Source organism: Typopeltis vanoorti, chromosome 16 (assembly GCF_054136105.1).
Source record: "Typopeltis vanoorti isolate ZY-2024b chromosome 16, IOZ_Tvanoo_1.0, whole genome shotgun sequence".
In the NCBI taxonomy this organism is placed as follows: Eukaryota; Metazoa; Arthropoda; class Arachnida; order Uropygi; family Thelyphonidae; genus Typopeltis; species Typopeltis vanoorti.
The window spans coordinates 77,019,059-77,041,757 of NC_143564.1; the positions used below are offsets into that span (position 1 = coordinate 77,019,059).

At 37.3% G+C, this 22,699-nt stretch overlaps 1 protein-coding gene across 1 annotated transcript in view; it reads left to right on the forward strand.

Annotated features, from left to right (window-relative positions):
* Positions 1 to 22,699, forward strand: part of LOC150098144 (gamma-tubulin complex component 4-like) — a 307,854-nt gene that overhangs the window by 43,235 nt on the left and 241,920 nt on the right. The window contains exons 4-5 of the mRNA XM_090406372.1: positions 8,535 to 8,591; positions 15,807 to 15,886. Coding sequence (XP_090262498.1) covers positions 8,535 to 8,591; positions 15,807 to 15,886 — 137 coding nt within the window. The remainder of the gene's footprint in view (positions 1 to 8,534; positions 8,592 to 15,806; positions 15,887 to 22,699) is intronic.

The following is a 22,699-nucleotide window of genomic DNA, read 5'->3' on the forward strand; positions in this document are numbered from 1 at the left end:
CTTAACGGTGTGTTTTCTTTGTGAATTTTCGGTAGCCTGTAAATTCTTGGGGAGTGCGCATTTTACAACCGTATTAAAAAAAGTTTTTTAACACGGTTGTAAATTCCATAAATTTTTAAAATGAATGCTGATCACCGTAACTCTAAAAGAAAAAATAGTGAATGTTGTTATGGCAGTTTCAGATATTTTGGAATTCAGTTGAAGAGAATCAGCATTTCAATTCAAGAATCATCAGCATTTCAATTCAAGAATCATCAGCTTGCCTTTGTCGTTGAGTCATGCAATCTCTTGTTAATACCACACCAATCATATACATAGAGATGAAAGCCACCAGTAGAGGAAATGTGGGAGAGAGACTATTCACTTCTACTCTATCTTGGATTGTGCAGGGGAAAGGGAATGGATTAAGATTAAGAGACTATCATTAGAACTGCTGTGCAACTGGATTTTGAGAGTTTGGGACATGATTTTGCCAGAAATAATTTAATTACAGAAGCATTGTCGCAAAAGATTCAAATATGTTGTGTGATGAAGGCGAGCAGCCAGTGGCATAAATAACATTGCTAGTTAAAATTTAAATGCATTCGTTTTATAAATAATGTGAACAATTATAAATTATAATGAATATTGAGGATTTAATTACTCAATATAACATCAATTTAGATTTTTTTTGAAGAACTTCAGTTTCTGAAAATATATATCTCGCACCACGATTTTTTAGCTTTCCTTTTGGGGAAAAAAGTGTGAGTTATATTCGAGTAAATATGGTATTCCAGAACAACAAACTTCTAATCTCATCATATTAACTTCTTATTATCTACAAAGTATTTCCATGATTTTATTTGTATAGACTGCTTATATATATATATATAAGCAGTCTTATATATATATATATAAGTCTTATATATATATATAGATATAGATATTATGCGAATTCATTTTTACTTGGTTGGAATATTATGAAAAAGTTTTAATGACTGTTACTGAGAGATAAAAAGATGACATATATTTAAAAAGATACTACTAGTTTACTAGTTTCGTTGAATAGATCAACATCCTCATGTATCACAATCAAAGAAATATATAAAAAAATTACAGAGACTTAAAATTGTAATAACAGAACAAGTATAAAAAGACAGTAGCGTGTTTGAAAAACAAATGCGAGTATAAGTTCCAAACAAATGTATACTACGCGCTATCGTGAGTGCAGCAATACTGAACAGAAGCAACGTGTGCATCAGAGAGATTGTAACTCAAGCTGTTGTTGATATGAGAGGAATCCAGAGAAATTTTCCTGGATTCGACAATCTTTCTTTCGAGTTCATCGTAGCACACATGGATGTTAGAAGTTTGAGTCCAGTTTACAATGTGTTGGCGGCCTTTGTCTGAGTTAGCTGAAAAGAGAACGTGGCTAGAGAGAGCGCTAGCTCTAGTCCTGTTATAGGAGATATCTCTACGGTGTTCATCCAAACGTAGAAGGATGGATTTGGCAGTCTGCCCATAGTATGGCTTTCCAGTATCACACAAAATCTTGTACACTCCTGGAAACTGAGTAGGAAGATATTTCTGTTTATGTTTGCTAAGTAATGAACGAAGTTTTGGAAGCGTAGTGAAGCAAGTTTTGAAGTTAAATTTCTTGAGAATCTTGGCCAGTTTTGGTGAGAGAGCTGATGTAAGGCAAGGAGATGACAGCTCTTGGGGAAGAGGGATCTTCAGAAGTAGTTGAGTGCCTGAGGGAAAGAAATTTGTCAATTTTCTTTGGAGAGAAACCATTGTTAATGAAAGTTTTTTTAAGTAAAAGGAGTTCATTTTTAATTTCTGTTTCTTCTGTAAGTAATGATTTGGCTCGGTGAGCTAAGGTGGAAATAATACCACATTTTTGTGGGGGATAGTGATGGGAGGAAGCATGAAGGTATCTATCAGTATGAGTAGGCTTTCTAAAAATTGAGAATTTAATACTCTCAGCACATGGTAAGTTTGAGGTCTAAAAAGGAAGGCAGTCATCTGATTCCAGTTCGAAGGTGAAAGAGATTTTTTCATGGCATTTGTTTAGGTAGTCTAAAAATAAATAAATAAATATCATACTGATAGATACCTTCATGCTTCCTCCCATCACTATCCCCCACAAAAATATGGTATTATTTCCACCTTAGCTCACCAAGCCAAATCATTACTTACAGAAGAAACAGAAATTAAAAATGAACTCCTTTTTCTTAAAAAAACTTTCATTAACAATGGTTTCTCTCCAAAGAAAATTGATAAATTTCTTTCCCCCAGGCACTCAACTACTTCTGAAGATCCCTCTTCCCCAAGAGCCGTCATTTCCTTGCCTTACATCAGCTCTCTCTCACCAAAACTGGCCAAGATTCTCAAGAAATTTAACTTCAAAACTTGCTTCACTAAGCTTCCAAAACTTCATTCATTACTTAGCAAACATAAACAGAAACATCTTCCTACTCAGTTTCCAGGAGTGTACAAGATTTTGTGTGATTGTGGAAAGCCATACTATGGGCAGACTGCCAAATCCATCCTTCTACGTTTCGATGAACACCGTAGAGATATCTCCTATAACAGGACTAGAGCTAGCACTCTCTCTAGCCACGTTCTCTTTTCAGCTAACTCAGAAGAAGGCTGCCAACACATTGTAAACTGGACTCAAACTTCTAACATCCATGTGTGCTACGATGAACTCGAAAGAAAGATTGTCGAATCCAGGGAAATTTCTCTGGATTCCTCTCATATCAACAACAGCTTGAGTTACAATCTCTCTGATGCACATGTTGCTTCTGTTCAGTACTGGCGCACTTGCGATAGCGCATAGTATACATTTGTTTGGAACTCATACTCGCATTTGTCTTTCAAACACGCTACTGTCTTTTTATACTTGTTCTGTTATTACAATTTTAAGTCTGTAATTTTTTTATATATTTCTTTGATTGTGAAACCTGAGGATGTTGATCTATTCAATGAAACTAGTAAACTAGTAGTATCTTTTAAATATATTTGTCATCGTTTTATCTCTCAGTAACAGTCATTAAAACTTTTTCATAATATTCCAACCGAGTAAAAATAAATTCGCATAATATCAACCTTCCTGATGACGAGGAATTAAATTCACTGGTCAAAGAATATCAGAAGAATCTCAGAACGATTGGATTATACATCAACAGACTTGTATTTCTAAAAAGATGTAAGTGTAATTCTATTATTCCATGCTTCCTTAACTTTAAAGAATCAATTAAAACTGCTAGAGCTGAAAGAATTTACAGGAGAGCAAAATTAGATCTTTTATCGGAACGCATTTGTGATACCAAACGTTGTCTTGCTGCTTATTTTTCTAAGAAGACCTATTACGAAACACGTTTTTCTCATTCTCTAGACACTTCATCTTGGAACTATTTAAAAGAAATTAGCACTCTTAAAGCTTCTAAAATACCAAATTTAAATAAAATCAAACTCATTAGAAAATATGATTCTCCTAAATATAATCAGGATAGCAAAACTTCTCAATTTGACTCTACCTATCTAAAAAAAGTTGTCATCAATAAGTCTTCCCATCAGTTATCTTTGGCAGAAGAAAGCTTACTTGCTAAAGGTTTCAACTTTGTCACTGCTCCTACATCCATCCCTAGAGAACATCTGTTAACAAAGATAGAAAAGGCAGCTTCTTTATTACCAAACAAAGAAGCTAACCTCCTCCGTATGGAAGCAATTTTCTCTATAAATAAAGCTAGACCTACACCTGACAACATTTCTTACTCTGAAAGGACAGCTATCAAGTCCTTGAAAGATAATACTAACATAGTTATCCTTCTGGCAGACAAAGGGAATGCAACTGTCATCTTAAACATGTCTGATTACCATAATAAAATCTTGGAACTATTAAATAGTGATACTTACTCAGAAAATCCTAGTGACCCTACGATGGAACTACACAATAGAACTAATAATTTATTAAAAACCACCTTAGAGTTACAAAGAAACATTCAGCTTTCTCTTAGGTTACTTCATCCCTTGATACCTCTACTGTGTGGTCTCCCCAAGATTCACAAAAATAACTGCCCACTCAGACCTATAGTTGAGGGCATACACTCTCCTACTTGTAATCACTCCAATATCTCGCGAGTTTTCTAAGAAATCTTTCTGGAAGTTCCTCTTCACATATTAAAAACTCTGCAGATTTTGTTTCTAAAATCAAGGACATCAAACTTAAAAGAACAGATTTAATGGCCAGTTTTGATATTGTTTCTCTCTTTACAAATGTACCTGCTCAAGAAGTCCTCAATCTTCTCAAGAACAAATTATCAAAAAAACTCTTTGCTCTTCTCTCCCATTGCATAAAGTCAGGATACTTCAAATATGATAATAAGATCTACTTACAAAACTCAGGTCTGGCTATGGGCAGCCCACTCTCTCCGATTCTCGCAGATATATTTCTCAACGATTTTGAAGAAAAAGCTATTAATTCCTTTCACTTTAAACCAAAAGTCTGGTACCGCTATATTGATGATATTTTCCTCATCTGGGAAGACGGTGTCAATTACCTCTATTTATTTTTAGACCACCTAAACCATAAAAAAATCTCTTTCACCTTCGAACTGGAATCAGATGACTGCCTTCCCTTTTTAGACCTCAAACTTACCAGATGTGCTGAGAGTATTAAATTCTCAATTTTTAGAAAGCCTACTCATACTAATAGATACCTTCATGCTTCCTCCCATCACTATCCCCCACAAAAATGTGGTATTATTTCCACCTTAGCTCACCGAGCCAAATCATTACTTACAGAAGAAACAGAAATTAAAAATGAACTCCTTTTTCTTAAAAAAACTTTCATTAACAATGGTTTCTCTCCAAAGAAAATTGACAAATTTCTTTCCCCCAGGCACTCAACTACTTCTGAAGATCCCTCTTCCCCAAGAGCCGTCATCTCCTTGCCTTACATCAGCTCTCTCACCAAAACTGGCCAAGATTCTCAAGAAATTTAACTTCAAAACTTGCTTCACTACACTTCCAAAACTTCGTTCATTACTTAGCAAACATAAACAGAAACATCTTCCTACTCAGTTTCCAGGAGTGTACAAGATTTTGTGTGATTGTGGAAAGCCATACTATGGGCAGACTGCCAAATCCATCCTTCTACGTTTGGATGAACGCCGTAGAGATATCTCCTATAACAGGACTAGAGCTAACGCTCTCTCTCTAGCCACGTTCTCTTTTCAGCTAACTCAGACGAAGGCTGCCAACACATTGTAAACTGGACTCAAACTTCTAACATCCATGTGTGCTACGATGAATTCGAAAGAAAGATTGTCGAATCCAGGGAAATTTCTCTGGATTCCTCTCATATCTACAACAGCTTGAGTTACAATCTCTCTGATGCACACGTTGCTTTTGTTCAGTACTGGCGCACTCGCGATAGCGCGTAGTATACATTTGTTTGGAACTCATACTCGCATTTGTTCTTTCAAACATGCTACTGTCTTTTTATACTTGTTCTGTTATTACAATTTTAAGTCTCTGTAATTTTTTTATATATTTCTTTGATTGTGATACCTGAGGATGTTGATCTATTCAACGAAACTAGTAAACTAGTAGTATCTTTTTAAATATATTTGTCATCTTTTTATCTCTCAGTAACAGTCATTAAAACTTTTTCATATATAGATATATATATATCTATATACAGGGTGTTCGGGATAAATTTGACATATTTATAATTAATTATATTTTTCCGTAAGTTACATGTATTAACACACACTTCTCTTCATTTAAAAGTTTGGACCCTTCTTCATTCATATACAAGATGTCAGAAAGGATGGATAGCTGGAACCCACCTGAATCATGGAAGAGAATAACTTGTATCATGATGATTCGTGCCCGCCATCAAAATAAGGATATTACGACTGCTGCCCAATGCTCCCTGAATACAGTAAAAACAATCAGGCATGAACTAGAGACTAGCAATGGTGACTACGAGGATGTAGCAAGAAGAAAGATCCCTAGCAGACGATCTGATTGCGTTCGTACAGCAGAATTCCTCGCAAATCTGCAGGAACAGGTGTTGAAGAACCCTGGCATTGGAATTCGGGCTTTGTTCGTGGAGTTGCTAACTGTAGTCAAGCCCTGGATAACAAGGGTAGCCAATGGTAGGCCGTATGTATGGCAGCAGGATTCGGCCCCTTGCCACACCTCTGGGAAAAGTCAAAAATGGTTGTCTGAAAATTTCTACGACTTCACCAGTCCAAATGTTTGGCCTCCAAACTCCCCAGACCTTAACCCCATGGATTATTTTGTATGGGGCGCAGTTGAAAAAGACACCAATCGCACTTCCAGTAATACAAAAGCCCAGTTAATGGATAAAATTAAAACAGTTTTTGCGGCCCTTCCCAGGGAGACTGTAGCATCAGCTTGTTCGAGGTTCCGAAGCAGAATTGAAGCTGTGATCGATGCTAATGGTGGTTATTTTGAGTAAATCTTGTTGATAGTATTGTAATTAACTCTGCCTGTAATGTTTTTTTGTCAATTCATTAAATTTAATAGATACAAAGAAGATTTTCTTTTTCCTTACGAAACTGTCAAATTTATCCCGAACACCCTGTATATATATATATAGATATATATATATAGATATATATATATCTGTGTGTGTGTATACACATGCACGCATGCACACACAGTTAACTTAATTCTTCTCCTCATCTGCTTGTTAGAATATATACTATCTACCAATAATTGTCTAGACACTTTAGCAATTTACAATTGATACCAGCAGGTGAACCCTAATATCAGGTGTGTCCACCTTTGGCTTTGATCACCTCCTGTACCCTTTGAGGGAGGTTTTCCACCAATGTGCAGCAGACATCAAGTGGAATTTGTCTCCATTCCTCCATCAAAGCAGCACTGAATTCATCAACAGATCAAGGATGTGCTGCTCTGGATCTCAATCGCCACTTCAATTTGTCCCACAAGTGTTCGATGAGGTTGAGGTCAGGATTCTGTGAAGGCCAGGGCAGTCGTTTAACCCCCATCTCTTCATACTATTCCATAACAGATATAGCTTTGTGGCATGGGACATTGTCGTCTTGATAGTAACATGGGTCCATACTATAAAAACTCCACAGTGTAGGTGTCACCTGATTATCCAGAATATCATTGTACTGAGCTGCCTTCATGGAACCACAGACAGCCACCAATGGTCCCACTCCAAACCAGCTGAATGCACTCCACAACATTACTCCTCCACCACTAAACTTTACTGTGAGTACAACACACTGTGGTAGCAAGTGTTCACCAAGCTGCCTCTACATCCATACCTTGCCATCAGACTGCAAACAGGTGAACCTCGATTCATTGCTCCAGAGTGCATTTTCCACTGTCAATTATCCAGTTCACCATACGCTCTCACTATACAAGACGAGCCACCTTTTTTTTTTTGTTGTTGTTATGTTTGGCTTGTGTGCTGCTGCTCTTCCATGGAAACCCAGTAAATGGAATTCTTTACGTACAGTATTAGTGCTCATCATGGTATTACTGGTGCTCTGGAATACATCATGGATGGTCTGTGATGATTCTAGCCAGTTTTGCATGCCACTCGTTTTAACATCCTCCTTTCCCTTTCAGTCATTTTCAACGGCCGCTCTGCATGTTTTCCTGCACTAGTTATGCTAGAATGTCTCCATTTGTTGATCATATCACCAACCATTGATTTTTGAATGCTCCAGTTGAGCGGCAATGGCATGTATGGACAGCCCACGATTACACCTCTCTCTCAAAGTCACTGAGTTCACATTGTGTTGCCATACCACCTGTAATCAACTGCTATGATGAAATACTGCTTCCTACTATCTGTACACTGGTTTTTATGTTATTAACAAACCTGGAATGCTCCATAACTTCAAATAAGAAGGGTGTCCGGACAATTATTGGTAGATAGTGTACATGTTAGTGATAGCATGCCCAGAATAAAATTCCAGCAACCTTAAGAGTTATTATTAGTTTTCCCTTTTTCACTAGATTTTCTAAAAATATTTCATTTGGTTAAGCAATTCATTCATTTATTATGTCAGTTTCCAATGAGAACCACTTTCTCTTTTGTTAGTAGATGAATTTCATCTCCAGATGTGAGACCACCACCATGAGATCTGAATTGCAAGCTGTCATTGAAAAAAGTTCCATATTTGGTCTCTAGAGCAGGATTTTGTGATTATAACCCTTAGCTTGTCTCCAACCAGTACTAATGTAGTATTACTTACACCCTTTTAGTGGATGAGATTTGCATTACAAAAAATGACCTAGTCCTAAAAAATTCCCTTTCTCCTTTTCTTGCTATAGTTATTGCTCTGTTGTAGATGTAGGGGCAAAATAAATAAATCATTATACAATTTTCCATTTTCTTGTTAGTATTCATATATGGTACTAAATTGCACAGCACTTGTACTTGTTTGTATTTTTAAAAATACAAACAAGAACAAGTTTTTGATAAATAATAATTTATTGCATTTTTTTTAATGATTTTTTCCTCCTCCTTTTAGTATCATCTTTTATTTCCTGCACTCATGGAGTTAGTTCAACATGTGAAGAAACATAAGGTATTCTTGTAGTTTATTTGATAGTGAAAAATTTGAGTTATACAGTATGTTAATTATTTTAATGTAACTTTGGAATTCTAATGTTGGCTAAGTTGTGGAATAACTCTCTATAAAATATAAGTGAGTGTTTAGTAGATGTTTTAATCCCCCCTTCCTCCAGATTGTAGAACCCTTGGCACATAGTGATGTATACATAGGCTAGGGTTAGGGAAGATGGAACTATTGATATTTTCTTGATAAGTTGAACATTGCATTATTGGGGAACATTTTTTACTAAATAATTTAAGGAAATTACAACATCAACTAGGATATACATTAAAATAAACTTTAATATACTTCAATATTTTGGCAACGTCACGTTGACATTTTCAAGAAACTTAAGAACAAGATATGTGCACGCAGGCACAACAAACAGTAAGTGAGGAAGAAGCAGGAAGCTATTATTTCTCCTAAAGTCCTGATGGTGCCCCCCCCCCCACCCAGCGGACAATGTTGGTATTCTTGGGCAATTAGGCTGAAGGTCTTCTGATGTAGGTTTCCCAAATTTGAGGCAGTCTCATGCAGCCAAATTTGTTGAGGTTTGGATTGTTTCTTAGGGCTGAAGTTGATTCCATGAAAAGCCTTTCATATTTGTATTTACTACAGTGTATTATTGTGGCTTTCTTCCACCGTATTCTACGGCGGGTATCCAGCACATGGTCAGCAAAACCAGAGTGGCCGTATTGGTGAAACCGGATGTACTCCTTGTGTTCTGAAATTCTGATATTTGCTGTCCTGCCTGTTGGCCAAAGTAGGACAGCTTACAGCTGCAAGGGACCTGGTATACACCAGGTGGGTGTGCGGGGGTGCTCTTTAGTAGAGTGGATAAGGGATGCCAATTATTTATATGGTCTGTAACAAGAAGTTAAGTCATGTTTTTTTAGGATTTTTGTAATTTTTTCCGAGGTGCCTTGGATATAGGGTATGGTGATGGATTTAGAGTAATCCTTGTTGTGAGGGGGGGGGGTTGTGATTTACTGGTTTCTATATCTTTTGGATTTTTTTTGGGGGGGTAGCCATTGGCTGAGAAAGTGTTGAGAATGTGGTTTAGTTCTGTGGTTAGGGGATTGTCATTTGAACAGATAAGTTTAGCCCTGTTGTGTAGTGTCTTAATGACTCCATATTGTTGCAAGGAGGGGTGGTGGGATTGTTGGTGAATGTATCTGCCTGTATGGGTGGGTTTACTGAGAAAACCAAGGTTCCATCAGGCTGGCAGGTGACAAGTTTGTCTAAGGGAAGGGAAGGCAGTTGTTTTTTTATTCTTCCAGGGTGAATTTGATTCTGGGGTGTTGGTTGTTTAAGTGTGTTAGGAAGGAGAGGAGTGTATCGGAGCCATGTGGCCAAATAGCGAACACATCATCAACATAGCGAAGCCAAATGGTTGGTTTTTGTGGGGCAGAGTTTAAGGCTTTCTCTTCAAAAGTCTCCATGTAAAAGTTGGCCAAGGGTGGGGAGAGTGGAGAACCCATGGCTGTCCCCTCTATTTATTTGTAGAATTTTCTTTGCCAAGCAAAATAGCCCGAGTTCATTGTGAACTGAAATAGGGCTGTGATGTCGGGAGGAAATTTAGCTTGGATTAACTCTAAGGATTCTTTGAGTGGGACATTTGTGAATAAGGAGGAGACATCAAAACTGACCATTATGTCAGTGTATTTGAGTCTAAGGTTTTCTATGCTGGCTTTGGTGGGCTGAGTTTTTTATGTGTGAAGGTGTGTTGCCAGTATAGTGTGAGAGAGCTTTGGGCAAATGTTTAGCTAGTTTGTATGTGGCGGAATCCATGCCATCCACTATGGGACGTAATGGCACATTTTCCTTATGTATTTTTTAGAGTCCATAAATATGGGGGGGGGGGGTAATGGAGTTAAATGGTTTTAATTTGTTAGTGATTTCCACATGCCAAGAAGTGACCTTCTAAAGGAGCTTGTGGAGTTTTCTAATTTGTGAGTTGGTGGGATTGTACTCGATAGGGAGGTAAGTAGCCCGATCTAACAATAGAGCTTTCAGCTTACCTGTGTAAGCTGTTTAAGCCATGAAATTTGGTCTATTTTATAAGACATCTCGTGCATTGCAGCGGAGAAAAAATTTAAAAACGTACGAGATCAACACGTTAAAAAATTTGAAAATTTAATAAAGAAGTCGATCTCGAAACCACAACTTCCTGCTGAAATGGTAGTCAATCTTTTGTCATTTAGTGTGAAACCTGAAGCACTCGACGCCCTCGCACGTGGCCACAACTTCGTCATTCCACCCAGAAGAATACCTGCTGAAGATATTATGATACAAATTGAACGTGGGATACAACACCTTCCAAAGCACATCGGCAACGATATTAGACTGGATGTGGCTTGTGTTCTGACCAAAGCTAAACCACCAAAAGCCAACATACCCAGTAAGGAAATTAAATCGCTACTAGAATTAAAGAAAAACAAGAAAATAATAATCACCAAAGCTGATAAAGGGAACGCCACAGTATTGCTTAACCAAAAGGATTACATAGGTAAGCTGAAAGCTCTATTGTTAGATTGCGCTACTTACTTCCCTATCAAGTACAATTCCACCAACTCACAATTTAGAAAACTCCACAGGCTCCTTAAGAAGGTCACTTCTTGGCCTATGGAAATCACTAACAAATTAAAACCATTTAACTCCATTATCCACCCCCCCCCCATATTTATGGACTCCAAAAAATACATAAGGAAAATGTACCATTACGTCCTATAGTGGATGGCATGTATTCCCCCACATACGAACTAGCTAAACATTTGGCCTAAGCTCTCTCACACTGTACTGGCAACACACCTTCACACATAAAAAACTCAGCCCACTTTAATGCCAGCATAGAGAACCTTACACTCAAACACATTGACATAATGGTCAGTTTTGATGTCTCCTCCTTATTCACAAATGTCCCACTCAAAGAACCTTAGAGCTAATCCAAGCTAAATTTCCTCCCGATATCACAGCCCTATTTCAGTTCACAATGAACTCGGGCTATTTTGTTTGGCAAGGAAAATTCTACAAACAAATAGAGGGGACAGCCATGGGTTCTCCACTCTCCCCACCCTTGGCCAACTTTTACATGGAGACTTTTGAAGAGAAAGCCTTAAACTCTGCCCCACAAAAACCAACCATTTGACTTCGCTATGTTGATGATGTGTTTGCTATTTGGCCACATGGCTTCGATACACTCCTCTCCTTCCTAATACACTTAAACAACCAACACCCCAGAATCAAATTCACTCTGGAAGAAGAAAAAAACAACTTCCTTCCTTTCTTAGACACACTAGTCACCCGCAGCCTGATGGAACCTTGGTTTTCTCAGCCTATAGAAAACCCATCTATACAGGCAGATATATTCACCAACAATCCCACCACCCCTCCTCGCAAAAATATGGAGTCATTAAGATACTACACAACAGGGCTAAACTTATCTGTTCAAATGACAATCCCCTAACCACAGAACTAAACCACATTCTCAACACTTTCTCAGCCAATGGCTACCCCTCTCCCCCCCCACCAAAAAAAATCCAAAAGAAATTGAAACCAGTAAATCACAACCCCCCCCCCTCACAACAAGGATTACTCTAAATCCATCACCATACCCTATGTTCAAGGCACCTCAGAAAAAATTACAAAAATCCTAAAAAAACATTACTTAACTTCTTGTTACAGACCATATAAAAAAATTGGCATCCCTTATCTGCTCTACTAAAAGACCAACTATCCCCCCCCCCAGACCTACCTGGTGTATACCAGGTCCCTTGCAGGTGTAAGCTGTCCTACTTTGGCCAAACAGGCAGGACAGCAAATATCAGAATTTCAGAACACAAGGAATACATCCGGTTTCACCAATACAGCCACTCTGGTCTTGTTGACTTTGCGCTGGATACCTTTCATAGAATACAGTGGAAGAAAGCCACAATAATACACTGTAGTAAATACAAATATGAAAGGCTTTTCATGGAATCAACTTCAGCCCTAAGATACAATCCAAACCTCAACAAATTTGGCTGCATGAAACTGCCACAAATTTGGGACACTCCATCAGAAGACCTTCAGCCCATTCACCCAAGAATACCAACATTGCCTGCTAGGCACCATCAGGACTTTAGGAGAAATAATAGCTTCCTGCTTCTTCCTCACTTACTGTTTGTTGTGCCTGCGTGCACGTGTCTTGTTCTTAAGTTTCTTGAAAGTGGCACCATGACGTTGCCGAAATACTGAAGTATATTAAAATTTATTTTAATGTATATCCTGTTTGATGTTGTAATTTCCTTAAATTATTTAGTAAAAAATGCATAACCAGTGTCTAAGCCTTTCCACGAGAATTTGGAACATTTTGTGTGGGAGGCTGTTCCAGAGATCAGATGTAATGAAAGAAGCAGAGGAAAAGCAGGTTTAGTAAGTTTGTATTTTGAATTATTGAGCAGCAGCTTGGGTTTTTTTTTTAGATTCAGTGGAAAGCTGCTTTCATGGTGCAGGGAATGCTAGATGAATATGAAAGACTGTAAAGACAATGCGTGATGTGTCATAAGGTAGAGCACAAAATCCTCAACAGAATAAGGAAATACATCAGGATCCCAAAGCCTTGTTGTTATCCATGGTATTGAGGATTTTTCTATCTTTCTGGGAGTTGTGCATTAACTATTCTTGGTATAGTGCAAACTGATTTACCTAGGTCATCTGTACAGGAGTTGGAGAAGAAAAGCAATATCAGTAATGTGAGTCTTATCTTGAGGTGGCATTTTGATGGTGCTATCGGGATAAGAGTGAGAGAAGTTGTAAGCACAGAAAGGTAGAAGTTGTACCAGTAGTTTTGGTGAGTGGTGACCAAAAAGTTCACCTGGTATTTGAGTGGTAGGCAAACTGTCTGCATTTAGTTCTTTCAAAATTTTATTTGTTGATGTATTTATCCAGGTTTTGCAATACCTCTAGAACCTCCTACTCATGCCCTTATTTCTCTTCATATTGTGCACTATGTGATTTTATAGGAGTTGGTAAGAACTTACAAGGAGAAATGGGTTGACAAACAAGATATATTTTGCAAGCAATACTTTTTATACTTTGAGATTACTAAAGGGTAGCCATGCCTGAGCACTTTGCTCTTATTTTATAATAATGTTATAAAATTAGAGTTAAAGCTGAGTTGGATAAAGGGAATGGATACACTGTGATAGTGTTGGACTTTGCTAAGGTATTTAATAGGATATCACAGGAAAGGCTGTTGCATAAACTGGATGATATGGGATTGAAAATAAGTTATTGCTTTGATAAATGGGTGGCTGACAGACAGGTATCAGAAAGTGATATATGGAGGATGTGAATCTGCCAGGTTGTAAACTGACCAGTAGTGTGGCCCAGTGATTAGTCCTTGGACCACAGTTGTTTAATCTATATATTAATAGTATCGGGAAAGGCCTGACAGGAGATTGTCAGTTGTTTGCTGATGATTGAATTCATTTACTCTCCCTGCATTCACCACCTTCAAAGTCATTTCGATCATGCACCATTCTTTGGGAGAAAAATCTATCTTACCCCTTTCTTGAGTTCATTTATTCTCAAACTCTTCCCACCCTCTGTAAAATGAAAAATTCCATTTACTAGTATCCTCTTTGACCCTTACGGAAGTGTTTAAGGCTCTATCATATTACCTCACTTTTTCCTGTTTGATAGTATCTGCTGTCCAGAAATTCTCAATCTCTCATCATAATCTGTATTCGACAATCCTGATATCATCTTTAACACTCCTTTGCACACACATTCTCTGTCCATTGTATCGACATCTCTACAGAAACCAGGAGATCAGACCTATGCACAGTAGTCTTGAGTGGTCATATCAAGGCTTTGTTAAGCGACAAATCCTTATCCTTACATATCAAGGCAATGCTGCAACTGCAATGCTGACACAATCTTTTCAGCATTGCAGTTATCCTGTCATTTGTATTTGCAATCTTTGCTATTATTATGGCCTTTTCAACTTCCTATCTACTAAACCTCCAACATCCATAGCCTGATCAGTTTTTTCTAACATAATCCCACTTGTATTACATGACATTGGATATATCATCACAACAAAGTGCATAACTTTACATTTACTAATATTGAACTGACAGTCATTTTCCCATGCCCACATTTCCAGTGCATTCAAATCATTCTGCAAATGGTGCATATCAGCAGCATTCCTGATTATCCTACCTATCTTTGCATCATCAGCAAATAGCAATATGTCGCCTGTCTAATCCTTCCCAATATCATTAATGTACAAATTGAATAACAGCGGACCAAGAACTGACCCGTGTAGTACACCACTGGTTACCTTAAATCTTGCAGACTCGCATCCCATATACCACTTTTTGATATCTGTCAGTCAGCCATCCTGTTTTCCATGCTGATATTTTATAATCCAATCCCATATTCTCCAATTTATGCAACAGTCTTCCATGCTGTATTCTGTCAAATGCCTTAGCAAAATCCAAATGTATCATGGCATATCTGTGGTAACATTATTATAAAATGTGAGCTAGTTGCTAAAACATGACCTTTCCCTAATAAATCCATGCTGTTTATTACAAAGTAGAGATTCTCTGTCAACCCATTTCTGAATGCAAGCCCTAACTAACTTTTCCAAATCCTCACTACCACTCCTGAGATACTGATTGGTTGATAGTTGTATACATCAGTCTATGTACTACTCTTGTGCAATGAGATTACCATACATTCTTTCCACTTCTGTGGAATCTTCCTTGTTCTGAGACTCAAATTATATAGCCTGCCTAAGGAATAGCCAGTTCGGCTGAACGCTCTTTGAGCATCCGTGCTGATATCCCATCAGTCTCTAATGCTGAATTCTTATTTCATTTGTGCAAGAGCTCTAATACTTCCTCTTCATACACCTAAGTTTCTTCATCCAGTGAAGAGGTAGCAGTGAGTTCAAGGTTTCATATACCAGATTGATAGCTTTTAGCAAAATGGGTACTCATTAGTTGAATAACTTCTGTATCTGTCACCTTCACACCATTTGCATCAGTAGTTATTCTTTCATATTCATTATTATTATATTATAGTTAGATTAATTAAAAATGTTTTTTTTAAAATTGCATATTTTTAATTATTTTATCAAGTACATTTTTACACATGTCATATGAGCATAAAATGTACTAATTTTATTCTTTCAAGGTTCATGGTTGTCGTCTGTTAGAAATGGTGTATAAACATTCTGCATCAGGAATTCCACAAGTTGCAGAGGCAATGAAGAGGTAATGAATAAATGAAACTTAAATTCAATGATAAATTCTGTTTGAATTAACCATTCTGTTATATGAACTTTAATTACTAGTTTTCTCTGTTCTGAAAATAAGGAAAAGGCTTATCTAATTATCTTATCTTATTTGGAATATATTTGTATAATAACACAGTCACCAATATTTTATAATTTCTTTAAACTGATTTGTATATATTTTTAGTACTCTTTGATTGTAAATGGCATGCTCTTCATGCCATTGTGCTTTGATTGCATGGACTGAGTGCAAAGTTTCTAGAATTTTCTTCTTTTTGATTAAAGCATCTGTAGATACAAAATTGCTGATCGTCAAAATTTTCTGATTTCATCTGCGAAACTTCTTGTAAAGTTCTGCTAGACTTAAACAGCATTAATTTGATTGCATAGTCCAAAATGTACTAAGCCTGTGTAAAATCTCTTGTGGTGAAAAATATAAATATTTTTCACCTATATTGATTTTACATATGCAAAGCACATCTCCTTGCAGACATGTATAATGCTATGCATTAAGGGAAGGGCCACTACCCAGACCGGTTTCGACCTTTATTGAGGTCTCGTCAGTGGGAGGCAGACCCAGAGTGGTGATACTAAGCCAGAAGCATTCGAGAGGTCATGGCTTAGTATCACCACTCTGGGTCTGAGATGTGCTTTGCTTTATGGGTGATACTGAGACAAGGAGTGATGAGAGTGATGGCACCTTTGCTACGAGTTGCCAAGGGATGTACCACCTTACTTCAGTCCTGAAGATATTTTCAGGTGCAAACTTTGTTTGCTTACACTTGGATAAAGGATTAGCCTAAATTTATTATAAACACAGTCATAAATATCCATGCTCATGTGGATTTGAACCCACAGCCTCTTGGTTGGAGAGTGAGTATGCTAACCAGGTTGGCTGTATGTATTTCCCTCTTAAGTATTTCTTTAGGAAATGCTTAAGAGGAAAGATTGTTCCAAAAGATAACAGTAGAAGGAAGAGCAAGAAAAATTTGCACTGCAAGTTTAAGAGTTGAACTATGAAGAAGTATTCACCATCTGTTTCATGCATTTGAACAGATTTAGAGAAAAGCAGGACAATTATTGGTGCTGATTATAATACAAAATGACTTGGAAATATTTCTGGAAATCAAGTAACACAAACTAAAAACCTGGCAGCTGAAAGAAAGCAGTGCTATTCTTTGCATAAATATATTTAATATATTTTGTACTTTTTTATACAATCCTAATTCTTTGAAAGCTCAAACGTGGATGAACAATTAAATACTTTACTGGTGTCTCACTTTGTAGTATAATTCACAATACTCCTCTGACTTAATTTTCCACTGAAAGATATTGAGGTTGTGTATGTAATGCCAATTACCGTGCAATTTTACACTTAGGAGTGATGTATGAAAGCTCACTGCTGTTGGTGCATTTGTAAAAAAAAAAAGTGGGAGTATGGATCTAGTCGAGCTACTGAGTTATATGCATTTTCGAAGTGGGCTGTGGCCAGAAAAGTTTGAGGAACACTGATTTGGATCATTCTGCTGTACACCTGCAGAATTGCAGGTGTACCCTTGCACTTGCAACCTGACATACTTAGGGCAGATTGAAAAACCAGCTGATATCCATCTGGAAAAGCACAAAAGCTACCTCCCTATGCTATAGCCATTCCATTCTAGGATGGCATCTGCCATGGATATAGATCACCAGATCCAGTAAAGGTGGGGGGGGGGACTCACTTTTATACAGAAGCAGTAAATATGGGAGAAGATTCTAGAAATAATCTGCCACAGCACTCCAGCACTCTTTAAATCTAAGCAAGTTTAGATTACAAAATACTTGGAAATTGCTATCTCAATACCTTCATCAAGATTCTGTCACTACACTTATAGAGGATACCGATTAGGATTGTAGGATTTTACCTTTTTAAACTTAGTCAGTGTTTGCCTGCCTGCATGTTCACTGCTCAAAAAAATTAGGGGATATTTTAGTTTCTGTCAGATAATTTTAAATTTCTTCAAATAGTTATAACTATTGGGTACTTTATACATGAATAAATATTTCTTTCTTATTGATACAGTGTAATTGATGAGATATTGTTTAAATAATCAATATTTATTACAAATTTAACAAATTATACATTTTAGCATGAAATAATTTTAACAAGAATAGCCCAAAATGCTTTTGTTAATTTTTAATAGGGCATATGGTTTCCATTAACAGCCAAAACAGTGGTACATCTTGATTGCATGGACCTGATAAGATGATCAAACAGTTCTTGTGGGATATTTTCCCACTCTTCTATGAGACCAATTTTGAGCTCTTGAAGTGATTGTGGTGGCACCAGTCGAGCAGAAACGCACCTACCTAAAGCATCCCAGGCATGTTCGATTGGATTACAACCCAGTAATCCAGGCAGGCCAATACCTCAGTACCTTCTTTTTCAAACCACTCTTGTACCAAATTTGCATGGTGTGGATGTGCATTGTCATCCATAAAATTGAATTCCTGACCAATTGCAGCAGCATATGGAAAATTATAGGTTTCAAAATCTCATAGTGTCACCTTTGGACTGTTAAGGAAGCGTTTCTGATAAAATATAGATTTGTATGGCCACCTATACTTATTTCAGCGCATACAATTAAACTCCCCGCCTTGACTTTGGGGTTTTTCATAAACAGGCTGTGGATTATTTCTTGTTCCACTTTAATGCCATATCAAGATATGTTGGTTATTTGGTTGCAGACTGAACCTGAACTTGTCACTAAAAAGTACATGAGCCCAATCCTCATTTGTCCAATTGTAGTGTTCCTGTGCCCAAATTCTTCAGGCTCTTTTGTGATGTGCAGTTAGTGGAATGCAAACCATTGGTCTTCAAGCATATAAACCTATGGCATGAAGACGATTTCTAACATTTCCCATCTCCAGAAAGCGACAAAGCTTTATAACTGAGAGGAGACCTCCACATAGCCTTTAAAGGAATGTGAAGAACTGACCAGGGCTTCTGACATAATGCCCAATCCTCACCTTCTTGTGGCACACCCTGTTGGGTATCTACCTGGATACTGAACGAACGAGGATGGGCTGGTAATTTGGGATTTAGCCGACAAAATTGTATTCTTATTGGCTTAAACCAATATAGAAAATGATGGTACAAGATGATAAAATTTCATCCTGGCTGGAGCGTCGTCTGGTTAAACAAGGCCTCCATTGTTTTCGCCAGGGAACCAGTGCGAACACGAAAAGTCAGCTACTGGAACAAATCTGAAAGCATACCCCAGCTCAACATCACCAGAGTTAAAGATCGGTACTATCAACATAAGAAGCCTGAATGGCAAAGAAATGGAGCTAGCTGAGGAATTAGATAAGTACCAGATCGACATAATAGGGGTGACTGAAACAAAAAAGACAAAAACTGGTGAGATCTTTCTGAGCAATAATAGAAAATGTTATTTTCAGACAATGACAATCAAGGAAAAGCAGGAGTAGCCATAGTATTCAACACAAAATATGACGCTAATCTTCTTGAATGGCAGGCAGTCTCAAGTAGAGTGACTGATCGCAAGTTAATATCAGAATGGGGGAATTGGAATGAGACTTATTTGTGCCTATGGTCTCACAGAAGGTTCTACTAAGATACAAGTTGAGGAATTTTTTGATGCTTTAGAAAAAGCAACTGACACAATGAAAAAGGAAAAGTTGGTCCTTGTTGGGGAGCTAAATAGTAGAGTAGGAAATGATTGTCAGACACAAAAATATTTTGGGAAAATTTGGAGAAAAGAGCAAAGCTAATAATAATGGCAAACACTTGTTGGATTTCTGCTCAGGACATGGACTGGTTATTACTAGCACCATGTTCCATCATAAAAATGTGCACAAATTCACATGGAGAGAAGAGGCAAGGAATAAGAAAAATCTCATTGACTATGTTATTGTTGATAGTGATGTTTTCTCCCTGGTGCAGGACACCAGAGTGTACAGAGGATTTGCAATTGGAAATGATCACTATTTAGTCCTGAGGAGGATAAAATTGAATTTCATATTGAAAAGAATAACATGTAAGAAGGTTTTAAAGCGAATAAAAGTTGAGCCAGCTCTCAGATGTGAACTGTAGACTAAAATACAACACAAAGATTATTGAAGAAAAAATGAAAGAGTTTGAGAACAGGAATCAAACCTTGGAGATTCAGTGGCAAGCCTTGAAGAAAGCCCTGATTGATTCAGCTAGAGAGGCATGTGGTGAAGTTGTCTGCAAGAACTCCATGGTGGACACAGGAAGTTAAAGAGGCAGTGAAGGAAAAGAAGAAAGCATATCAAAAGTTCCTGGCAAATAAGTCAGCTTTTGCTCTTAGAGAATACAGAGACAAATGCAAGAATGCTGAACAGTGTGTAAAACTAGCTAAACAAAAGTCATGGGTGGACTTTGGCTAGAATATAGAAAATAAATATCAAGAAGGTGGCAAAATATTCTGGAGGTTGTTGAATAAGCTTAGGAATGGAGGAAAGAGTGCTGTAAAAGGAGTTAGAGATGATAAAGGTGACATGAAAACAGGAGAAAAAGATATCCTTGAAGTATGGAGTAATTACTTTGAAAAACTGCTAAATGAAGTAAGCAGTGATGACAGCACAGTGGTAAAAAACACTGACCAGGCATGCAGTCAGGAATACATATCCATACTTGAATTAGAAAAAGCCATCAAAGGCTTGAAATGTGAAAAAGGCAGCAGGAGTAGATGTTATTCAACCAGAAATGCTGAAGTATGGTGGTATAAAAGTCTTACAGTGGCTGCACTGCATAGTTCAGAAAGCCTGGACAGAGGGATGAATTCCTGATGATTGGAGTAGAGCTCTCATAGTACCCACATATAAAAAAGGGAAATAAAACTAAATGTGATGAACTAAATGTGAGAATTACAGAGGTATTTTCCTACTGAGTGTTCCTGGCAAGATCTATGCAAGTATACTTGAGAAATGGTTGAGAAGAATTGTGGAAGAAAAGCTTGGTGAAGAACAAGCTGGATTCCGGCCAAATAGAGGCTGTCAGGATCAGATCTTTACTTTACGACAAATAGTGTATTGTATTTAAGTTTTGTCGATTTGAAAAAGGCATATGACAAGGTGCCAAGAGAGAAGCTATTCAAAATGCTACAGTTATATGGTGTCAATGGGGCATTATATCAAGCAGTACTTAGTCTTTATTTGAGTTGTAAGTCAGCAGTTAGAATTGAAGGAAGTACAGGAAGATGGTTTAATGTTAAATCTGGTGTGAGACAAGGATGTACATTATCCCCTCTGTTATTCATTATCTATATGGATCACATTATGAAGGAAAGTGGTATTAAACATGATATCAAAATTAGAGTTGTTAAAGTCAGCTCTTTGCTTTATGCGGATGATGTTATACTTCTAAATAAATCTGCTACAAGTCTGCAAGATTCTCTGACTAAATTGAATAACTGTTGTAATAGATATGGTACGAAGGTCAGCAATAAAAAGACAAAGACAATGATAATAGGCAGCATTATTGAAAACGTCAACCGTGTTGTGAATGGAGAACCTGTGGAACAAGTAAAATATTTCAGCTGCTTAGGCACGATTTTTAGTGAAGGTGGTAAATTAAATATAGAAATAGACAACAGAATCAACAAAGCTGGTATGGTGGGAAGTCAATTGAATAAATTCATATGGGATAAGATAGAAATTAGTCGGAACACTAAATTAGCTGTATACAAGACATTGTTCAAACCAGTTTTAACTTATGGATCTGAGAGCTGGATCAGAAGTAAAACACTTGACCAAAGACTAGAGACCGCAGATATGAGAGTCCTGAGAAAGATTAGAGGCATGAACAAATGGCTTCGATGGCAATATCATATTAAAAACGAGGATATTAGGAAAGAACTTGACATTGTCAGCATTCAGAAAGGCATTAGTAGAGCTAATCTCAGGTTGTATGGTCACTAAACAGAATGGGCGAAGAAAGTTTAACAAAACAAGTGTTCTCTGCTAGGTTGGCAGCAAAACGACCCAGAGGAAGACCAAGATATAGGTGGATTGATATGGTCCAAATTAGATCCAATTAGATGATAGAAATATAAGATCTGACAATGTTGGAGTCTTGACAAGTAACAGACTGATTTGGAGGAAAATTGTAGATAGGAAGTTAGTAATGATGTAATTTTTTTCATGTAGTACTATCATATCCTGTACACCCCTTGAGGGTACATAGCAGGAATTTGATGATGATGATGGTGAATCAAAATATTCAGATGGCTTTGCAAGGTTTGCTTTTTCTGCATGTAATCCATTTTTCTTTGCTTTTCTTTTTATGGCTTTGTTTTAGTTGAAATTGGGAGGATTTGAAAAAATAATTGATTCTTTACTAAGCTGTACATATGGAGAATTCACTCAACATTTCTGCAAATTGTGGCTGCAGCTGACCACCCCACCCACCAACACTACTATTTGAATTCCCTCCAGGGATACCTGGCAAAATAGCAGCAACAAAATAATTTTCAAGCTGACCTGGAAGCCTCATTAATGGTAATACTTTAGTATTATCATTAGGTTATCATTCTAATGAACCATATGGCAATGCTTTAGCATTACTATTAGTTTCAATCTGGACCTAATGGTAATGCTGGACCTTCATGATGTCTAAGTATGATATAGTCTCATATTGCAAACTGTGCTTTCAGTAAGCATAGTGGTAGTGTTGTAATTGGTGATGTAATTAGTATTCACTCCTTGATATAAAGGCAGGAATGGAAATGGAGAGATGTAGAATCTTCATGACAGATAAGAAAAAAAA